General features: G+C 50.5%; 5 protein-coding genes across 5 annotated transcripts; 2 read left to right on the top strand and 3 right to left on the bottom strand.

Moving 5' to 3' along the window:
* Positions 1-275: 275 nt before the first annotated feature.
* Z519_04231 (uncharacterized protein) lies at positions 276-2,083 on the bottom strand (the record flags this gene model as incomplete). Its single annotated transcript, XM_016761977.1, has 4 exons — positions 276-598; positions 672-946; positions 1,003-1,440; positions 1,509-2,083. 4 exons carry the CDS (start codon positions 2,081-2,083, stop codon positions 276-278), a joined length of 1,611 nt encoding a protein of 536 aa, XP_016622315.1.
* Positions 2,084-2,931: 848 nt separating this feature from the next.
* On the top strand, positions 2,932-3,687 carry Z519_04230 (uncharacterized protein; the record flags this gene model as incomplete). The annotated part of the gene is made up of 1 exon (XM_016761976.1): positions 2,932-3,687. The coding sequence occupies one exon, from the start codon at positions 2,932-2,934 to the stop codon at positions 3,685-3,687; it is 756 nt and encodes a 251-aa protein (XP_016622314.1).
* Positions 3,688-9,287: 5,600 nt separating this feature from the next.
* On the top strand, positions 9,288-12,772 carry Z519_04229 (uncharacterized protein; the record flags this gene model as incomplete). The annotated part of the gene is made up of 5 exons (XM_016761975.1): positions 9,288-9,382; positions 9,431-9,966; positions 10,039-10,110; positions 10,157-10,513; positions 10,626-12,772. The coding sequence occupies 5 exons, from the start codon at positions 9,288-9,290 to the stop codon at positions 12,770-12,772; spliced, it is 3,207 nt and encodes a 1,068-aa protein (XP_016622313.1).
* A 583-nt stretch (positions 12,773-13,355) lies between these two features.
* Positions 13,356-14,282, bottom strand: Z519_04228 (uncharacterized protein; the record flags this gene model as incomplete). Its single annotated transcript, XM_016761974.1, has 1 exon — positions 13,356-14,282. One exon carries the CDS (start codon positions 14,280-14,282, stop codon positions 13,356-13,358), a length of 927 nt encoding a protein of 308 aa, XP_016622312.1.
* Positions 14,283-15,282: 1,000 nt separating this feature from the next.
* Z519_04227 (uncharacterized protein) lies at positions 15,283-17,346 on the bottom strand (the record flags this gene model as incomplete). Its single annotated transcript, XM_016761973.1, has 6 exons — positions 15,283-15,537; positions 15,617-15,748; positions 15,826-16,173; positions 16,227-16,904; positions 16,959-17,005; positions 17,052-17,346. 6 exons carry the CDS (start codon positions 17,344-17,346, stop codon positions 15,283-15,285), a joined length of 1,755 nt encoding a protein of 584 aa, XP_016622311.1.
* Positions 17,347-18,100: the final 754 nt, after the last annotated feature.

Raw genomic sequence — 18,100 nt, 5'->3', positions numbered from 1 at the left:
CCATGGTCTCGACATCTGTGTAAGTCAGAGTCTTCGGTGCTGTCGAGGCTACTATAGTTGTGCGCAACAGCGAGCCATACATATTCGCTACTATTATTGTGCTGACAGAGCCTGTTGCAACACAAATCCAGACCGGAGATAGCTGGAGAATCGGCGAGGGACACCGTACATCCTGTTGTGCATGGATCTTAGCGTTATGAATGCAATTATTCACCCTCCTCTCCCCTGCAACGACCGAGAGCAAATCATCCAGCTTTCCTATCTCATCCCGGTACCTACAAAATATACCGAAACTGCGGGTTCTGTGTGCCAGACTGGTCAGATCGTTCATACCTCGACGTGCTCAACTGTGGGAGCATGCTTGTCGTGTGCGCAGGAGGACCACTTACAGTTTTGTCGGTCAAGTCATCCTCGTAAGCATGGTCAAAAGCCTCAAATGTGCCGGTCTCATCTCTCTTGCGGTTGTCCCTGATACAGACAAATCGGTACAACATGGACAAGGCCACCACGGCGATCGACGTGCCAACCACCGTCGCCAACCCTGGTGCATAAATTGGTGCGTCCTGACTTCTGAACGTAAGAGGCGCCACAAAGTTACCTGCCAAAGTCCCAGTCAGCATCCGGACCAGTGCAGTGCGTCCAATCTCTCTTGTCCTGTAAAAGCTTCTTACCAATGCAATAGGCAACGAAAATCCCCGACGAAGCCAAAGATCGCTTAGTATAGCCCGCTGTGTTGGCGATCTGAAGTCCCAATTGAATTACGTATCCGGCAGCAAAGCAGGGAAGGATGACTACCCCAAACATCAGGCCCCCAATGGCGTGTCTCGGGAGAGCCCAGAGCAGGACTGCGGCGAGGACGGTAACCAGTTCAGATGCCGCCACGAGATATGTCCTTATGTTCGTATACTTGTAGGCAAGGTAGGGAATGACCAATTCGGCGGTACCACTTGAGACGAAAGGTAAGCTTGAAGCATCATCGACGGTCCCGGGGGCTCAACTTACGTGAAAAACCCAACGGGGACCACCAAGAGCAGAGAGTTGAGTGTGTTGAATCCGAATCCGGAGATAATCAGAGGGGTGAATGTCGAAACCGGAGCATTGGCAAACATGGCCAACAGGGTCATCAAGAACATGATCCAGAATTTGAGGTCGAACAGGAGTTCAATCATTTGTTCTTTTTTGAAATGTGTGTTGCGGACGCCCGAGTTATTCGATTGCAGCCGACTCACAGCAATGAAATGCTCGCGCTCGGTGAATCCTTTCGCGCGGATCGGATCAGGAGGGAGGTAATAGTAGACCACCACTGACCAGAGAATGGTGATGGAACCGGCAAAGAGATACATGTAGCGCCACGGGGACAGTGCACCCTGGACATGCCCAAACCCGTAGTTGATCAGAGGCGAGAAAATAGACACGTAGCCGCATGCACAGTACCAGACACTATTCCGGAGTCAGTCTTGTTCGATCCAGTGCTGAGATTAGACGGGCGAACAAAAAAACCCACTCACCCCATCCGCAGGGCTTGCTCATTCTTTTTATAAAACTGACCCACGACCAACATGAACATCGGGCTGACTCCTGACTCGATGAAACCGAGGGAGAATCTCTGCGCGTAGAGTCCTTGCCAGTTGTGACATGCCGGCGTGCAGATTAGACAGATTCCCCAGGCCAAGATAATGCCCGCGGCCACCCTTTCGATGGGGAAGCGCTGAGCCATGACTATCGCTGGGTAGGCACCGACAATGAAGCCCAGGTAGAAGATGGACGACGCGAAGGAGAACCGGTTGCCCACAGTGAGCTCAAGGTCGGTGCGAAGGCCGAACAATGCTGCTTGCGAGATCATGGCTTTGTCGTAGTATTGAAGACCGTAACAAATGACGAGGATCGGGAGGAGGCGTCGATCGATCTTTCTCCTGACCCGCTGCTCTTCTTCGTCGTCCCATGTTTGCGGGCCAGTGTAGCTTGCCAGAACCGTCATCGCCTCGTCATGGTGACGTTTGTCGATAACGATGGCGGCCTTTGGTTCTGTTTTATCCACCGCCTCCTCCAGATGGATTGAATTTTCCTTGATCGAGGATGCCATACTGATGCACAGAATCGACGGGGTTCCTGCGACGATGCGAGAGGGAGGCTCAAGAAATTCAGCAGGTTGCGGGTGCAGTTATGGGCACGCCGAGAAGAATCCACATTATGGTTACCACATCATGGCTAGGAAGAGTAGCCAGCTATAAATACTGTAATTGATTGCGGCGAAAGTGGTACTGGAAGTAGTCTGACAACTCTCGTCAAAAGTCTGGAGACCCCGGGGGGAGGGCATCCCGTAATCCATCCATCCACATCCTATGGCCAATGAGGAACCGGCAGTCGGTAGTCGGGAGAGACGACAGAGGCGTTCTCCAATGGATTGGCGTGTTTGGATGTACTGTATGGAGTACGGACGTACTCCGTACTCCATACACAGGAACTACCAATCAAGACCCCGTCGACCCCAGCTGTACCCCTCGCAACGATACCATTCTGAATGAATTATCCTTCCCGCTTGTGGAGGATGTGGGCATTGAATGCCGCCCTAAACCACTGCCGACTACCGAGGCCACACCTCCAACCCATAGAGAGCGAGGCTCGCTTCTCTTGTTCCCAGAATCTGTCGGTCGCCTTACTAGGGCAATTGGAACCTACCTCTACTAGTAGTGTGTTTGCCCTTATCACGGACCGCTTCGTCTTCCTTCTCGCCCTGCCATATAATCGGAGGCCTCGGCGGACTAGACCTCCTCGTAGGGACGACGCGGAACTGAACATTCTGAACATCACTCGTTTCGAGTCCATCCGATCAAGGATTCCGTCGATGAAAACAAACCACGCGACCGACATTTGACCTTCTATCCTATCTGGGATGTCCTATTTCGAGCATTCTCTGGAAGACCTCGTATCATGCCGGCTGCAACCTTCCCACGGGAGAGAGGAATGATGGTCATATGGGGAGAGATTCAAGACAAGTCAATTAACGAAGAGGACCTCAATGAATGGTGGACCTATGAGCACCTCCCGGAGCGTCTCGCGATACCGGGATTTCGACGAGCTCGTCGCTACTACTCCGTGGAGAATGCCAAATCGCAGTACTTGGTCTGCTACGAAGTCTCCTCTCTGGACATCTTCACCTCGCCCGCGTACATGGACGCCCTGAACAACCCAACAACTGGCACTCAGACATACATGCCCTTGATGGCGTCAATGAATCGTCTGGTATGTCGCGTGGTACAGTCTTGTTCGCGGCCCGAGTTTGGCGAATGTTCCGGGTTGGGCACAGGGGCCACGTTGGTGCTCATTACATTCCAGCCTCCGGCGTCGCAGAACCTGAGGGACGAGCTCGGCGGTTGGATTGCAGAAACCATATGGCCTAGTCTCTCAAGCCACCAGAGTCTACTGGCCATTCACCTTCTTCGATACGACAGTTACGCTTCGCAGTCAGGAAGCTCGACCAAGTCATATGAGAAGGTTAGCTTTCAATCTGCAGCGACAGGCGCCAGTCCGGAGAGATGGGTCATCCTGGTCGAGTTGGCCGAATCCATAGCGGCTCCGTTTGCCAAACATCAGGTCCTGACTCACAGCATTGTCCATCAGCTGAAGAGATTTGCAGGCGAGATTGAGTCTCGGGCATTTGGGCTCATTTGTGCGTTGAGCCAATAGTGAATGGTGTACTAGGTACAGTCTGGAGGCATAAAGGCCTAAGGAGACGGTTCCTGTCCTAGATCATAGTAGAATACGATAGATCACGATGGTCTAGCATCGTCTGGTATAGAATGCTATTTGCCTTTCTTTGGTATGGCTATAGTTTTTTGATAGCATTTTATCGCTGTAGTCAATCAAAGGTGAGGAGCAGAAATGGAGGGTGAGTAGGAGGGAGCGAGTGCGGGGCGAGGTGAATTTTGCCAAAAGCGCGAGATCGGTGAATGGCTTAGATGTTTGCCGTCCTGTGTGTTTGTCTGACCGCCTTTTACTGTACAAGAGATGGTGGTTTCACGCCAAACTCACCCCCGTTCCGACGGAGGGTGATACCACCTTGGCCCTCAGGCTGTTCTTTTTCCCGGCGCGGCTGGTTATTATCATTCGTTCTTAAAGGGGAAAAAAAGCGAATGAATGTTTTGCAGCAGTGGCGCGGCCCATTCTCTTGGTCTGAGCTATTAGACGGTGAGGCTTTGGGCAGAGAGGAGGCCGCGCACTTATATCGTAGACGTTAGACACCATTACCATCACTATATCACCACTACCATCTTACCCAACAGCCACATACTCAGCATTGGAAGCAATAAGACGATGGTGACAGTACAACAACGTTTAACGTTCTGATCGGCGCGGTGACGAGATCAATTGGTGTCTCGCTGATACCTACCTACCAGTACCCTTATATTGAAGATCCGTAACATCGTCAACTCTGCTCCTGTCTTTCAAATGTCAGTCTTCTTCGGCCATATTATGAAGGGATACTTCTCACTTGAGTCTGGACTTTGTCTGCACGTCCTATCCACGGTTCGACCTAGTCATTATGGGTTTGTTCGCTTCCCGGATTCGCACACAATACTCGGGTCTGCCGTTGCAACTTTGCGCTATTCTGCAATCCCGTTTCTTTTGATGATGAGTGTACTTGATTGCGTAAACGCAAAATTTGCCCTTGTGTGTGACAGCTGACGCCAATGAGGGGAGTTTTACTTACTGCAGACACAATCTGGCAACTCTGTCTACCGCGCAAGCCCAACTATATCCCCTTTCCTGAAATCTGCTTTGACTTTCCCGGAACGCACAGCTATATTCCGTCCACCGAACGAATCGAGATGATGGTCCCGCTTCCGGGCGGACCTCAAAACCAACGGGATCTCCTCGTTCAATCTCGTCTTTATGCCTTTGACACCATTCTTTCCAATCGCTATGCTTGGCTTTTGCTTGGTTAAAGTGACGCTCTGCTTGCGGACAGGCCGCGCTAACCCGTGGGTACACACAGTCGATCATATAGTAGTCGTTAGCATGTTTGGCTTCAAATGAACCCATAAGTTGCTCACCTATTGTGCTGGAGAATGAAGAAGGATTCTGTCAACGGAAAGAGTAGTGGAAGGAGTCCTATATTGGCACTGTGCATGGCCATTAATCGTAGTTTAACGGAAGCCTAAGGCTTCTTAGCGTCTAGACCACCGTTTTGCTTAATTAGATTCCTTATTCAACAGTACGAAGTAAGATCTAGCCGCGCACCCTGTCACAACGCCGGACTAAAGGTTACAAGAGAATTCAGGCAGATGGGTAAGGGCAGGGAATCTGTCAGGTTCAGTGACGCCCGTCTGAAACAGATGCCTAGCCGAGAGGCAGGTGTAGCCGATTGCTAGGGGGCCTAATTTGGCCCTCAGATGGCTGTGCTCAGGCTGTCCTCAGGAGCACTCAGGGAGCGCTCAGCTATGTTCAGGTGAAAGGCTAAGTTAAAGCTCAGGTGAAAGCAGCCTACGCTCACCCTCTAGGATCAAACTGTATATGGCAATTACTTTTTTCGTTCTCAAGTTATCTGGGCACTCAATAAACCTGAAAAAAACAAAATAACAAATGCAGATGGAGACTCTATTACTCAACAATTAGGGTAACTCTAAGCCTATCAAGGGTAAGCTTATGAGCTTGGGGGTGCCTAAAAGGATATATTCATGCCTAGGAACGAGTGAAGGTGTGAGACAGGTGGAGAGTTCATAACACTTTGCCAGGATGCGCAAGGCTGAGAGTGAAAGGGGTTATTCCTGCGAACGCCTCTTAATCAGTTCCACCACCACAATAAAGTGTAATAATGTACCAGTGGCAAAATTCTCCATAGCTGCTGAATAGAGATGTAATACCTGAGAAAAGACTCTCAGCGGCGGTATTGATCAGCTTGCCATAACATTGCATGAGCGGACCTTCAGCTTCCCTTTCACGACTCTATACCTGATCTTGCGTAAGACTTCACTTTCCTGTTTGTTTTTTGCTCTTGTTCACCTATTCAATCTTGTCTCTTAATATATTTTGTTAACTCACCCAAAAATTCAAATTCAGTCATTAACAAGCAGCTTTGGATCACATCAGATAGAGATATTGCGCTTGAGCAACGAAATAATGGCCAAGTATTGAGGAACTAAACAGCATTGTATAATTTGACCGAGAAAGGGAGTGAGTAGCAGTTATCCAGGCATATAGAGATTTATCAGAATCAAAGTTTTTCCTGTTTACAGATTGATTTGTTTGTTTGGGTCTCTTCTGAAGTAATTCTCCTGGTCTATCTACACTGCCGACTCACTAGGAGCACGCTCCCAAATGTATTTCCCTGTTTTTCCCAAAGCAAGCCATTTCAATCGACCAGTGATGCGGCTGCAGTAAACTCGCGTCAGACGTTCGCCGTTCATTCTGAAAATGTTTGGCCGTGGATGCCTCATTTCCTGGCTCTAAGTTCGAAATGCCTGGAAACTGGGGATGCAGAGTCCGCAGCTCAGCTCTCTACATGTTCTCGCATCGCCCTTCAGTTCCCCAGGTAATAGTTGCTCTCTAGGCAGCTATACATAGTTTGATTGTCGCGCTTTCTTAGCTAACCCATCTTCATCCACTATCTTATCCTAGAGTCCTGCGTGCACAGAGATGAATCGGTGACACGGATTTTGTGGAGGATATCCATTTGACTACCTCTCAGGCTCAAGACGGGACACCGCTCGACAGTATCTAGTCCCCTGAGAAATGTTAGAGCTAATGGATGATTATGCTGGCCAATTCGGAATCGGAGTCGCCAGAAGCTGCACCGTTAACAGGGTCAGTTAGGCAGACGGTAATAAAGAGGGCAGTAAAGGAGACAACCAAAACCAGAACGAAATCTCTTGTGAGAGCGATGCAAGGGACCTTTCATCCATGCAGGGTCTCCCTAGGAATTTGAAGTAATACATACCCAAGCCCCAAGCTTCGATGTCAGAAGACCGATTCTAGAGGCTCACCCGGAAGGTGGACTTTTTGAAGCCCTAGCCTCCATCGAGGATGAAGCAATCTTGGTGTCAGCATAACCAAAAAGGTGCAGCCCCCTGGTTCCAGGCAAGGTAGCGAAGCCTAATCCGATGTCGTGGAGCCAGTGTGGGCTCTGGCTATGTACTTTGTCTAGACAATCCGACAATCGATAGGGGCGACTCCACTGCAGACGGCTCAAAGCCCACTTTCGAAATCACAGACCTCGCATACATGCCATTCCCAAACTCCTCATGTTATGGTGAAGGAAAGACACTGACGATGAAATAACACCCAGAGCTGTGATGTATCGTGCAGTGGAAGTTCAGCTGCTGGTGGCTCACGATCTTTAACCGGCAATATGGTTCTTGGGTATCAGGCATATCAACACGAGTCATACTGTAACAAGGGAAAGTGGCTGTGCTGGGATGGTATGGGGAGGTAGCAGAAAGGAGAGTTGCCTAGTCATATGTCAAACCAAAATGGGCTAAAGGGGGAGTGCTGAACAGTTCACAGTGCTGGAAGAGTGCCATTCTTTACAGATTTGACAGAGTATTCCATATTTTTGATGTCATCTACCTATTCCTGAGTGTTTCATCGGCCTTTTCCTACTCCTTAATGCCGTCGCCGTGCAAGATACTCGCTGCCCTAGCCGCTGCCTCTCTCGGGGTGGTGTTGGTGGTGGTGTTGTCCTGTCAGCGTCAACCAGAAACGCGTTCTCGGTTCCCGACCTGCTGGACAGGCCTCTGTGCGTTGTTGCACGTACATGAAGGACTCTAACAAGGCCCTGGCGACCTGTCCGACTATCTGGTTGGGTAAACTTACACGGGGGTTTTGCCTCCCTAGCCGTGTCAGAAGTCCTTCGGCCGAGGACCAGTGTAATAATCTTCTAGCCGTCCTTACTCACAAGCACGAGGTAGTCAGCAAACCTGCTGTCTTGATTCCAAGCTTACACATGATGCCAGGCCTGGCGGGGTACCGGCCAGAATGGCCAAGAATGGGTTGAGGGAGCTACCAAGAAAGGTCTTTAAGGTTCAAGCCTATTTATTTTCTTTTGGAAGTTCAGCCTCACGCCCGAATGTTCTGTTCAGTCTTCCTTGTACCTCCCAGCGGGATGATGGAAGGACCTGGGTAGGTATGAATATTATCAACCAGCACGTAACGTCAGTCGAAGCTGCTTTATGGGTGCTGTTCGCCGCCTACACTGTTAAGCAAGATGCGATCTGTGCGACATTGTTCTTCGCAAATACTGTTGTGCTACGTCTCCAGCTACGTCTGTTATTGGAGGCGTCACGCCTTCTTTCAAAGAGAGCAGGCCTGTTGCGCTTATGGCTCGCCATACTTACAATAGGCGTAGGCTAACATATGGCTGACATTGACTCCAGCACAGCTTCTAATCCCTACGCCAATGGACCTTTGGTCCCCATATCAAGCTCACCCCCCATTGAAGAACTTCCAGAAGCTCTACAGACCCAATAACAGTATAAGCGTCGAGTGAGTGGCTGAGCTCTCTGATTTCAGGCACTAACTAGAGTGCAGTATTATAGCAATACACGGCCTGGGAGCGAATCCAGAAAATGCCTGGACCTGTCGTAATGGCACTCACGCCGTCTCATGGCTGCGGGAAATATTGCCCGCGCAGGTCTTCGAATCGGCTAGAATTGTGATGTTGAATCATCAGACTCGTTGGGATTCGAGGACGCCCAATATGGAGCTAAGCGACCATGCTGGCCAACTCTTAGACCACATCGAAGACCTCCACACGGTAATGCCACCTCATAAGATACTACGTAAATACTAATTGTGGTTCAGGATCCGACGAGGCCCATTATATATTTATCGCCCATAGCTTTGGCGGTATCCTCCTCAGGAAGGTATTTTACCTGCAATATTATATCGGAATCAAGGGTACTCACAGCGCCATCAGAGCCTGCTTCTGGCACTGGGCCAGAAATCCAGTCATGTTGCTGCGGCAACGAAGGCAATCCTCTTCCTCGGCGTTCCTCATGCTGGAACCAGCTTCACGAAAGCTGCCTCGATGCTTGCGTGCACAGCCACTTGACGCGGCTCTGACACAAGACTGTTAAGGTTCATGAGTGAGAACACCAAGACATTTATGAATTTGACAAAGACTTCAGGAGGTCCTATCCACCTTGGTATTCGAGCAGCACTGAAGATTCTATCTATGTCTGCAATTTTGCAGAAATGCGGCCTGAGGAGAGTTTGGAATCGTTGTTTGACCTGTATGTTCGCTCCTGCATGCGTTGACACACACTAACCAACTACATTAGACCGTGAAGATGCATCCGGGTGCTTTAGGCTACCCTCGGAGCCGATGGTTGGACGCAGATCATCGTGGAATGAATAAATTCTGCGCCGCTGACGATCCCAACATGTAGGTCATTCTTGAAGAGCTGAGAGGTATTTTTGCCTCTTTGCGCAGGAGCAAGTCTATAAGTGTCCCCTCGCGCCCTGTGAAGGCAACTATAGTACGGCCATCCCTAGGGATACCGGTGACACAGCACTTCGTTGGTCGCGAATACACTCTGGAGCGCGTGCATCATCTGCCCTGGACGCCAAGTCGGCCAGACTCTCCTAACATTGTCAGCATCTATGCAGCTGGAGGAATGGGCAAGACTCAGACGGCCATGGCATATTTGCAGAGTTACGGAGAACGCTTCGGCGCTATACTAGAGGTCGATGGTACCAGCAACGTAACGTGTTGTGCTAGTTTCCAGAGAATTCGGGAACTCTTAGCCAAAGATGACCCGGTTGTCGCACAGGAATATCTAGAGTGGAAATGGGCTAAAAGCAACACGACTTTCCAAAATGAAGTGGAGTCTGAGTGTGTGATGGATTACAGACTTGTGAAAGGTTGGTTGTGGCGGCGGCAGGATGTACCGTGGCTGCTGCTCTTCGACAACGTCGACGATCTCGAGAGTTTCGATGTACGCGATTTCTTTCCTTGCGATGTGCAAGGTAAGGCGCTTGTAACAAACCGACGACCAGAGAGCGGCGAATAGTCTCAGTGGAGATGCATAAAGCTGTCAGAACTCCAGCGGGAAGACTCCAGAGCTCTATTTCTCAAACAATTGTCTCTGGAACTCCCGTCAGGGTCATCAGGTACGTGTGCAGGTTGTCGCGTACATGGGGCACTAACGGGGCGTAGCAATGAAACTCCTCGACAGCGTCTTGGACAAACTCGGCGACATGCCGCTTGCGATAGCGCAAGCAAGCGCGTACATATCACGACGCCTTCTCATCTTTCGTGGCACACAACATAAAATCTTGCAGAGGCTGGAAGAGGAACTGACGACTTACGAAACAGCCTTCTTGGAGCAGTTGGAAAAGCAGTCTGCGTTCGCTCTACGGGGCTACCGCAACGACTCAATTTTTACGACTTGGGAAGTCTCATTCCAGACTATCGAGAGTCAAGACCGAGCAGCAGCAGAACTCCTCCAATTGATGGGTTTCCTCAATCGACGTGACCTGGACCCGAAGATATTACGATACGCAGTCCTACCTAGTCATCCAATGACTGGGTCCTTCTCTTTTCTTTATGAGCTTCAGCGATGGACGGAGCCACCGAAAAGCCAGTGGAGCGACATGCATCTGGACTCTTGCTTTGGCCTATACAGCTCATACTCTTGCACTGTTTTCAATGCACCCTCAGATCCACGCTTGGGTACGTTCGAGGCTCGCTCGACCAATGCAGATCTATTATTCAACACAGGCCATGCGACTCGTCGAGGCTGGCTGGGTGCTTGGTGTGAACCCACGCTCGCAGACCGAGAACATTTTCGAGTCCGTCAAAGAGTATTTCTCTACTGCTACTCTCGAGGAGAATGCACTACATCTCAATCCCGATGCTCTTCGGGCGAAGACATGGCCTGAGTGGCTTGAAACATTCATTCAGAAAATGATGCTTCTCTGGGGCATCCTAGATGATGCTGTTCTAAGCTTGACGAGGCTCCTCATGCCACCACACTCGCGACTCGTGGCAGTGCCATGGAGATATTCCTATACCCTCGGGGACAGAGTCGACCACCTTGGCCTAGTTCAATGGTCTTATCAAGAAGCCTGTTCTCGCTTACATTATCGACATCCCTTCTCTCTGAAGATTGTCGGAAGCTACGCCAACATCCTCTTAGGAGAGGATGAGTTCTTGCCAAGGCTTGCCGAAGCCTGGTACACGTGGCTTGCCGAAGTTCGTGCTCGAATGTATGGTCCAGAACACTCATCAACTGCAGGAGCGTTGCTTGGTATTGCAAAACTGCTCATGTTTGATGAACGTTACAAAGAGGCAGACGTTCTCTTTAGTAAGGCGTTAACGTTTTGTACAAAAGCGCTTGGTTTTGAAGACAAGCTGACACAAAATGTTTTTCGGCCGAAAAGAAGATTGCTATCGTATTGGGCGGATCGCACTGCTGCTTTGAGCTTCGTTCAGGATCTTTACCAATCCGGTCACCTCTGTTGTGTTCTCGAGGGCTTCCCTCTTGCAGAGGTCTTTGGTGTTGTCTTCTACCAAGCATTCGGCCTCAACTCAACGCTGTTTGAGCTATATGAAAGGGATCCCCGTGATTGTGCAGTCATTGCTCCGGCCTTGATGCACTTCCAGTGGACAGATCTGGTTCCGGACGCCTCGGCTGTAACATGCAACTTCTCCCTGCCTGGATGGTGTCAGTGTCTCCACATCTGGGATGACTTATTAAGTAGTAGGTGGACGGAAAATCCCACCCCATGCGACTCTCCCGGTTATGAGAATGCGACATGGGGACCATACGGAGGGTGTCAAGGAGACGAGCACCAGGCACGAGGATTATCCGAAAAGTGTGACATCTGGATTCAACAAGAATTGGCGGGCGACGAGTCGATGGACGCCGCACAACTCTTGTTGAATGTGCTCCAAGGCCTCGCTGCTGATTCATATCACATATCACGTAGCACACGCAGCTCGGGCTTCGATAGCTGGGCCTGGATACAGGATACCGGATTCGACATAGTTATTCGCCAGCTTGATGCTGGTGAATGTGAACTGGCAGGGGAACTTGCGACGGCTCTCTACGAGCTGACGTTTCCACGTGACGCGTGTTTTGCTTTTCTGGTAGCTCAAAGCTCTGCATGTCAGGGGGCTCTAGAAGAGTCGTGCAAATGGTACCAAGAAGCGGGGGTGGCCAGCGAAACTGCACAAGTCACCTGCAATGTGAGGTTCAGCGGGGTTCAGTTGAATACGTGCATGTTATCTGTGGCGCACTGGGTACAGGGGATCTACCATTGGCTAAGTGGCAACTTCACCCATGGTCAGGAGCATGTCCTGAGCGCGCTTAAGGCCGGTGAATTATTCGATTTCGAGGCGGAGTTGATACTGTACGATCTCCAGATGGCTCGTCAGCACTTCGGCATATCCGGTGATGAACTTCGTGTCATCACTTTCGAGATGGTGTTCGAAGGCGTATACTCACCCTTCATTCATTATCAAACTGGGCACTTAGAGAGCGGGAACTGGGCATGGACCACAGTTTACGATGAATTGCTCAGTCTATATGGATCCGATACAGCCCGCGACTGGAATGACTGTTTCGGTACAGGGAATTTTTCAAACCCCTGCAAACGCTTCAAGAACATTAGGGTCTACAGTACCTCGGATGCAAGCCAAGAATATGCCTGGGAGATTTTTACAAATCTGACCGGAATATGGTGGCGAAGTTTCTTCGTCGCGGTGCGATTTCCTCTATACATGGAACCTAAACCGGGCAGCGTCTACTCTAGGTTGCGCCCCCTCTAGGTCCACTCTACGGTGGACATAGCTCCAACAAAGACAAATGCCCATACCCGCAACGGCACGGAGTTACCAGGAGACATCGCTGCCATGTGGTCGGGAAGGATATCATCGGCGCTGGGATCCACGGTTCGCAGCCCTAGAATGTTTTCTCTCCGAGGATGGGTTTGAGAGCCGCACTGCCCAGTTCAATCGCGGCCAAGGGAACTTGAGTCGGTATTCCGAGCTGTTCGACGGGTTGCTACAACTGATCCTGCTTGACTCTAGTTCGGTGTACTATTTGCAACTTCACCTGCAATCAAAGATAATCAGAAACAGGACTGAGTGTAGGAGACTCTCCCGGAGACCAAACGAGTTTCAGGAAAAGCGACTTCCAGCTAGAAATACTTAGGTACGCCCAACTTTGTGCGGCACAGCAGGGTGTCGGACTAGCCTGATTAGGCAATATCGAAGACCTCTTAGCACTACGGCACCGGCTATAGCCTCTTCTGTCACAGATAAAACTTCTCTTCCTTCCGAAACAATCAGTCAAGTTATGGTGCAAGATTAGTTCAACATGTTAAATAACGTTCAGATGATCAATCGGCCGCTATTCCTTTCTCCTCCAAACCTGCTCGACAAATTCCTTCGTCTCTCTCCCAATCAGGTCCGGATTGTCCTCCTGTAGATAGTGGTTTCCAGGACCGACTCCAACACTCTTGACATTCTTCATCTGACCGGCCAGCACCTTGGCTCTTTCGACCGAAACGATGGCACCAGGAGTGCCCCAGAACATCAGCTTCGGCACGCCCGTGGTGGTCAACCACGTGAAGTAAGCCTGCACGAGCTCGGCCACGTCAACGGGGTGACCGTCGAAGGGAAGCTCGTTCGGGAAGCGGTATATCGGCTCACGAGTCTTCGGATCGAGGAACGGAGCCCTGTAATGCGCAAGCTCTGCCTCCGTCAGACCTCGTCTGACGCCGACCTTGGCGAGGACGAGCTCGATAAAGACGTTATCCTCGACGATGAGCTTGCGGCCAATACTATCTGTGCGGAAGTCGTGGAATATTTGCCGTCCGTCCTGCAGATCGTCCAGCTTCATCCCGGGGAGAATGAACTCCATGAAGATCAGTCCAACCACTTTCTCCTCGTTCCGGCTCGCCCATTGCAATCCGAGGGCGCTGCCCCAGTCGTGGACCATCAAGAACACCTTCTCCTTGACATTGTCGTTCTCAAAGATTTTGTCCATGAACGCATCGAAATACCGTATGTGGTCGCGGACGTAATACGAATTTGAAGGCATCTTGCCTGAGTCGCCAAATCCTACGAGGTCTGGCGCAACGCACCTTGCGATCGGCGAAAGATGTGGGATGATATTGCGCCAGATGTAAGACGAGGTCGGGTTGCCGTGCACCAAGACTATGGTTGGCGACGCGGGATTTGGCCCTCCTGTGTCAACGTACGCCATCGTTGAGTCAAGGATGGACACCCGTTGTTTGGTGAAGGGAAACTCCGCTGATATTTCTCGGGAATCCATGTTGATCTTGAAAATGAACCTACGAACGTCAGGGAAGTATACCACGTTGAAGTGGTTTCTGCAAAAGGCACTGATAGGTTTGGTCGCTTGAAGAGAAGTATTTGCTAGCCGCAAGACGACTCTGAAATACTTGTACTGACGCACCAACATGACATTCCACTATCAAGTCCTCTTGGGCGCGCCCTTCTCACGGCGTATTCGCATTGCCTCCAGTTGGCTTAGGGCAGAGCATTCGTCAGTTCGCCATATGGCTTACGACCTCGTCCGAGAGAGGAGATCGGGTACCGCGCACAAGTATGATCCATGTTCACAGCGAGCTGAGTAAATGTGCCTGTACCATTCGGTCATTTGGCGACGGTCCTCCCGAATCTTCCGCCTTTCGTCCGTCATGAGAACCACGAGCAAGGATCGGAGGACGCATTGCGCAGAATCCCTGGTGGTGAGTATTTGATAGAACGCGATCACTGTCGTTTCCAGAGATTGGGAATGATCATGATGGAAGGTTCATCTACAATATGGTTTTGTCTCTTTCCATTCGTTGGGACCTGTTTAGCTCTAGGCAACCATCGCTTTAGCAAGGATTAGCCTGGTACAGTGCGCCAATCGGATGATACTTGCAAACTCACATTGGCTGTGGCAACTTGGCTGCTGGGCTGCTTGCACAATAACTTCTGAGCAGCTATCACGGGTCTCGGATGTTCTTCGACCCGTAGTTGTCTTTGGGATGGCAGAGAGTTCTTGTTGGTTGTCTCATCCACTAGTTTGATAACCGGCATAATAACGTTATATTTCTCGAGGCTCCAGTAAAGTCTGAGTTAAGCTCTTTGTTGATCCGAACCACAGAACTGAGTTTAAAAAGGCAAGAGTCAAAGGCTAGTGCAGACTCAGCCAGCGAGAGTTACCGCTGCTTGCCCCTGAGGATCACCAGCCTCGTCTTGCCACGGGCATGCAAGTGCCCACCACCACAACCACACGTTTCTACAAACAAACTTTCGTGGATTCAAGGCTTGTTACCTGCAATTCCTTCCCTCCGTGATGATGATCTCGTCCCGCCTCGAGTGGGGTTTCGAGGCGATACGCCTTTGCAATGTCCATGAACCATTTCTAGTACCCTCTCCAGCCTCTTCCGGGTCAGCCAGAGCATGAGGACAAAGACAGTGAACGGGATGACGGTCCATATATATGGCCAGAAGAGTGGAGATCGGACGTATTCCTCATACTTTTCCGACGTCAGGATACCGCTGTTAAAGACGCCCTGCAAAGACATTAGAAAGAAGAGGGAAGGCCGGATCTCCTTCTGCTCTCTAGCTAGCTAACGGTTACCTCGTACTTACCGACACGAAGGTAGCGGGGAGGAAGATCATGGTCAATATCGTGATGGCGTTCATTGACGAACTGTCCCGGGACATCTTGCGGGCCATGTCAATGTTGATGGCACTGTCCTGCTGCGTTACAGCGTTGAAGACCTGCGGTTGTCGTTTGTATCGTCAGCAAGTTCTCGTTGTGACAAAGTGGGATGGATACGCATATTCCAGTAACTCACAAAGTTCATTGTAGTGTCCTTCCGAGCCTTGTACGTCCTGAGCCAATTCATTTCGCAATTCCACGAGTGCGAAAGGTATTCGAGCAGCTCGGCAGTCTCCGCAACAACACTCTCTTGAGGACTCTTCGCTGACGGGCTGGAATCAAAGGCAGATTTTATGATATCAGTGAGTTTGATCGACATGTCCGTGTTGGCCATGCCGGAATCAATGGTTTGAGAGACTAGATGAAGTTGTTCGGTGATGGCTTCTAGGAGATTTCTACCCTTGTCTCTCCAGAAGCGCTGCAAGTCTTTGGGGTCTTCTGTGTAGTTATGCTTTGCTTCATTGTAGTCGTCGACTTTGTTAATCTAGGTTTTCCCAGTGAGCATGTCATACCTTTCCCTCACTGAAGCTAACGTACTTGGCCCATCAATCGGTCTTTGACAATAGCCACATAGTCTTTAGCCTGCTCGAGCGATGCCTGCAAAGTCTGGGCCACAATTAGAAAGGGACTTTGCGCGGCCCTCCTTTGTTCGAGCTGAATATATTCGGAGGGGCTGAGTCCCTCGGCGAAGCCAAGCTGGTCTTTGATCGAGCCGATGCAGCTATCCTTTGGATCGCCCGAAATAATGTAGACGGTGAGATTCTCTGGCACGATATGCCGGAAGGATATGGAAACCGGTGATACAGGTCCCGCCATGTTATCCCACCTCGAGCTCATGAGCCATCGAGCGAACTGACATCCAACCTCTTTTCGACAAGACCTACAGTTGGTCACCACAGCTTTCTCGACGAAAATTATCAACGTACCATAATGTCGATTTTCTCGAGAGGTCTTTACAGCAGACCAATAATCAGGTCGGCCGAAAATATCACGGAGAATTTCTCCATTGATTGGCCATTTCCTACTGATGTACTTCATGGCTTCGACCGAAATGGTTGCGCGACGTCCCCAAGTCGCACCAGCGTTCTTTTCGAGGTATACCAGACTTTGTAGACAGTCAGTGACCATAGCTGAGCCGTTAAAAGGGGGACTAAGCGGAGTATCCCACAAAAGGAGAAGTGAAGGGTGCGAAGGATTGCAGTCCTTTTCAGTTTCCTGCAGGTCAGTGAGCACGGGCCAGAGGATTCCAGCTTTTAAATCCAACCCTACCGAGATAATAGCTTTGATCATCTCATCGCCGACGCCGTTGTGCCATCCTGATGATCAGATTCCGAGATTTCAAGCAGAGGTTTTCACACTTACCTGTCTTCTGCTTCGACACTTGAAAGACATCAAGACTTGACCGGTTTTGGAAGTTTTCCGCATCGCCCAAAAGCTGCCTCAACGCCGCCGGGCGAGCTGACTGTGGTGCTTCAGACACACTACTTACTCGCCGGTTGCCCAATAGAGAGCCCCCTGAGTTCTGTTCAGTTGAAGGCTTTGCAGAGGGTGTCTCGGGTACTTGTTCCAGGCGAGAGGCGACGAGAGTGATGCCTGTCAGGACACTTGACGTCCTAGCTACCGCCGACGGAGTACTCTGGTGATTGTTGTCTCCCATGGTGACCACTGACATCTATTGTAGTCTGTAAAGTCTTCAGTAAAGGACGGTGGAGAAGAGGGATTCTGGTGACTTCAGCCTGATGCCCCGTGTGAGCGCATGGTGAGATATATGGTGGAAGGAGGGAAAGACCAATAGTCTCCACCTTCACATGCGTGGGGTGGTCTACAAGAGGTTCCCGAAAAGTCGTCCAAACGATTGCCCATATTCCGAACATGTTGCGCTGTGGCTGCCATATTTCAACACAGACGACCTACGGAAGTGATGTGGCCTCGTGTCTAGACCAGAGGGGCCAAATCTCAGGCTAGGCTGCCACAGCCTCATCACGAACACGCTTCCGATACGCTCGGCTAATAGAGGGAAGAGATGAGCAAGAGGGGGTCATTGGCCAAGAGCGATTAGCAGATTTACAAGTGATTGTGCCGACCGATTTAGCCCAGTTTCGCGTACGTACCTTTAAGCTCTTGAGGCGCCCTGCTGTGGTGCCGGCGAAGCGAGTTGCAAATGACCGACCGATGGGGAGAAGTCAAGTTCGTATTCGCCCGACGGCTCCAATGATCATGGGGCCTCGAGAACCCAAGCAGAGGTCGTGTTCATTCTGGGCGAAGCAAGAACCGACGGGAACGCTCTCAGGCTGAAGGGTACTTGTATGTCCGTTTAATGCTGTTTCCTGCAGGTAGACAGACGAAGTTCTTGGATTCCTGTCCTTTCCTCATCCGATCATCTTGAGTTCTGGCAGTTTGTTTCCCAATGT

Source organism: Cladophialophora bantiana, assembly GCF_000835475.1.
Source record: "Cladophialophora bantiana CBS 173.52 unplaced genomic scaffold supercont1.5, whole genome shotgun sequence".
In the NCBI taxonomy this organism is placed as follows: domain Eukaryota; kingdom Fungi; phylum Ascomycota; class Eurotiomycetes; order Chaetothyriales; family Herpotrichiellaceae; genus Cladophialophora; species Cladophialophora bantiana.
The sequence above is the reverse complement of the archived record's forward strand: the minus strand, read 5'-3'. Positions and strand labels throughout refer to the sequence as shown.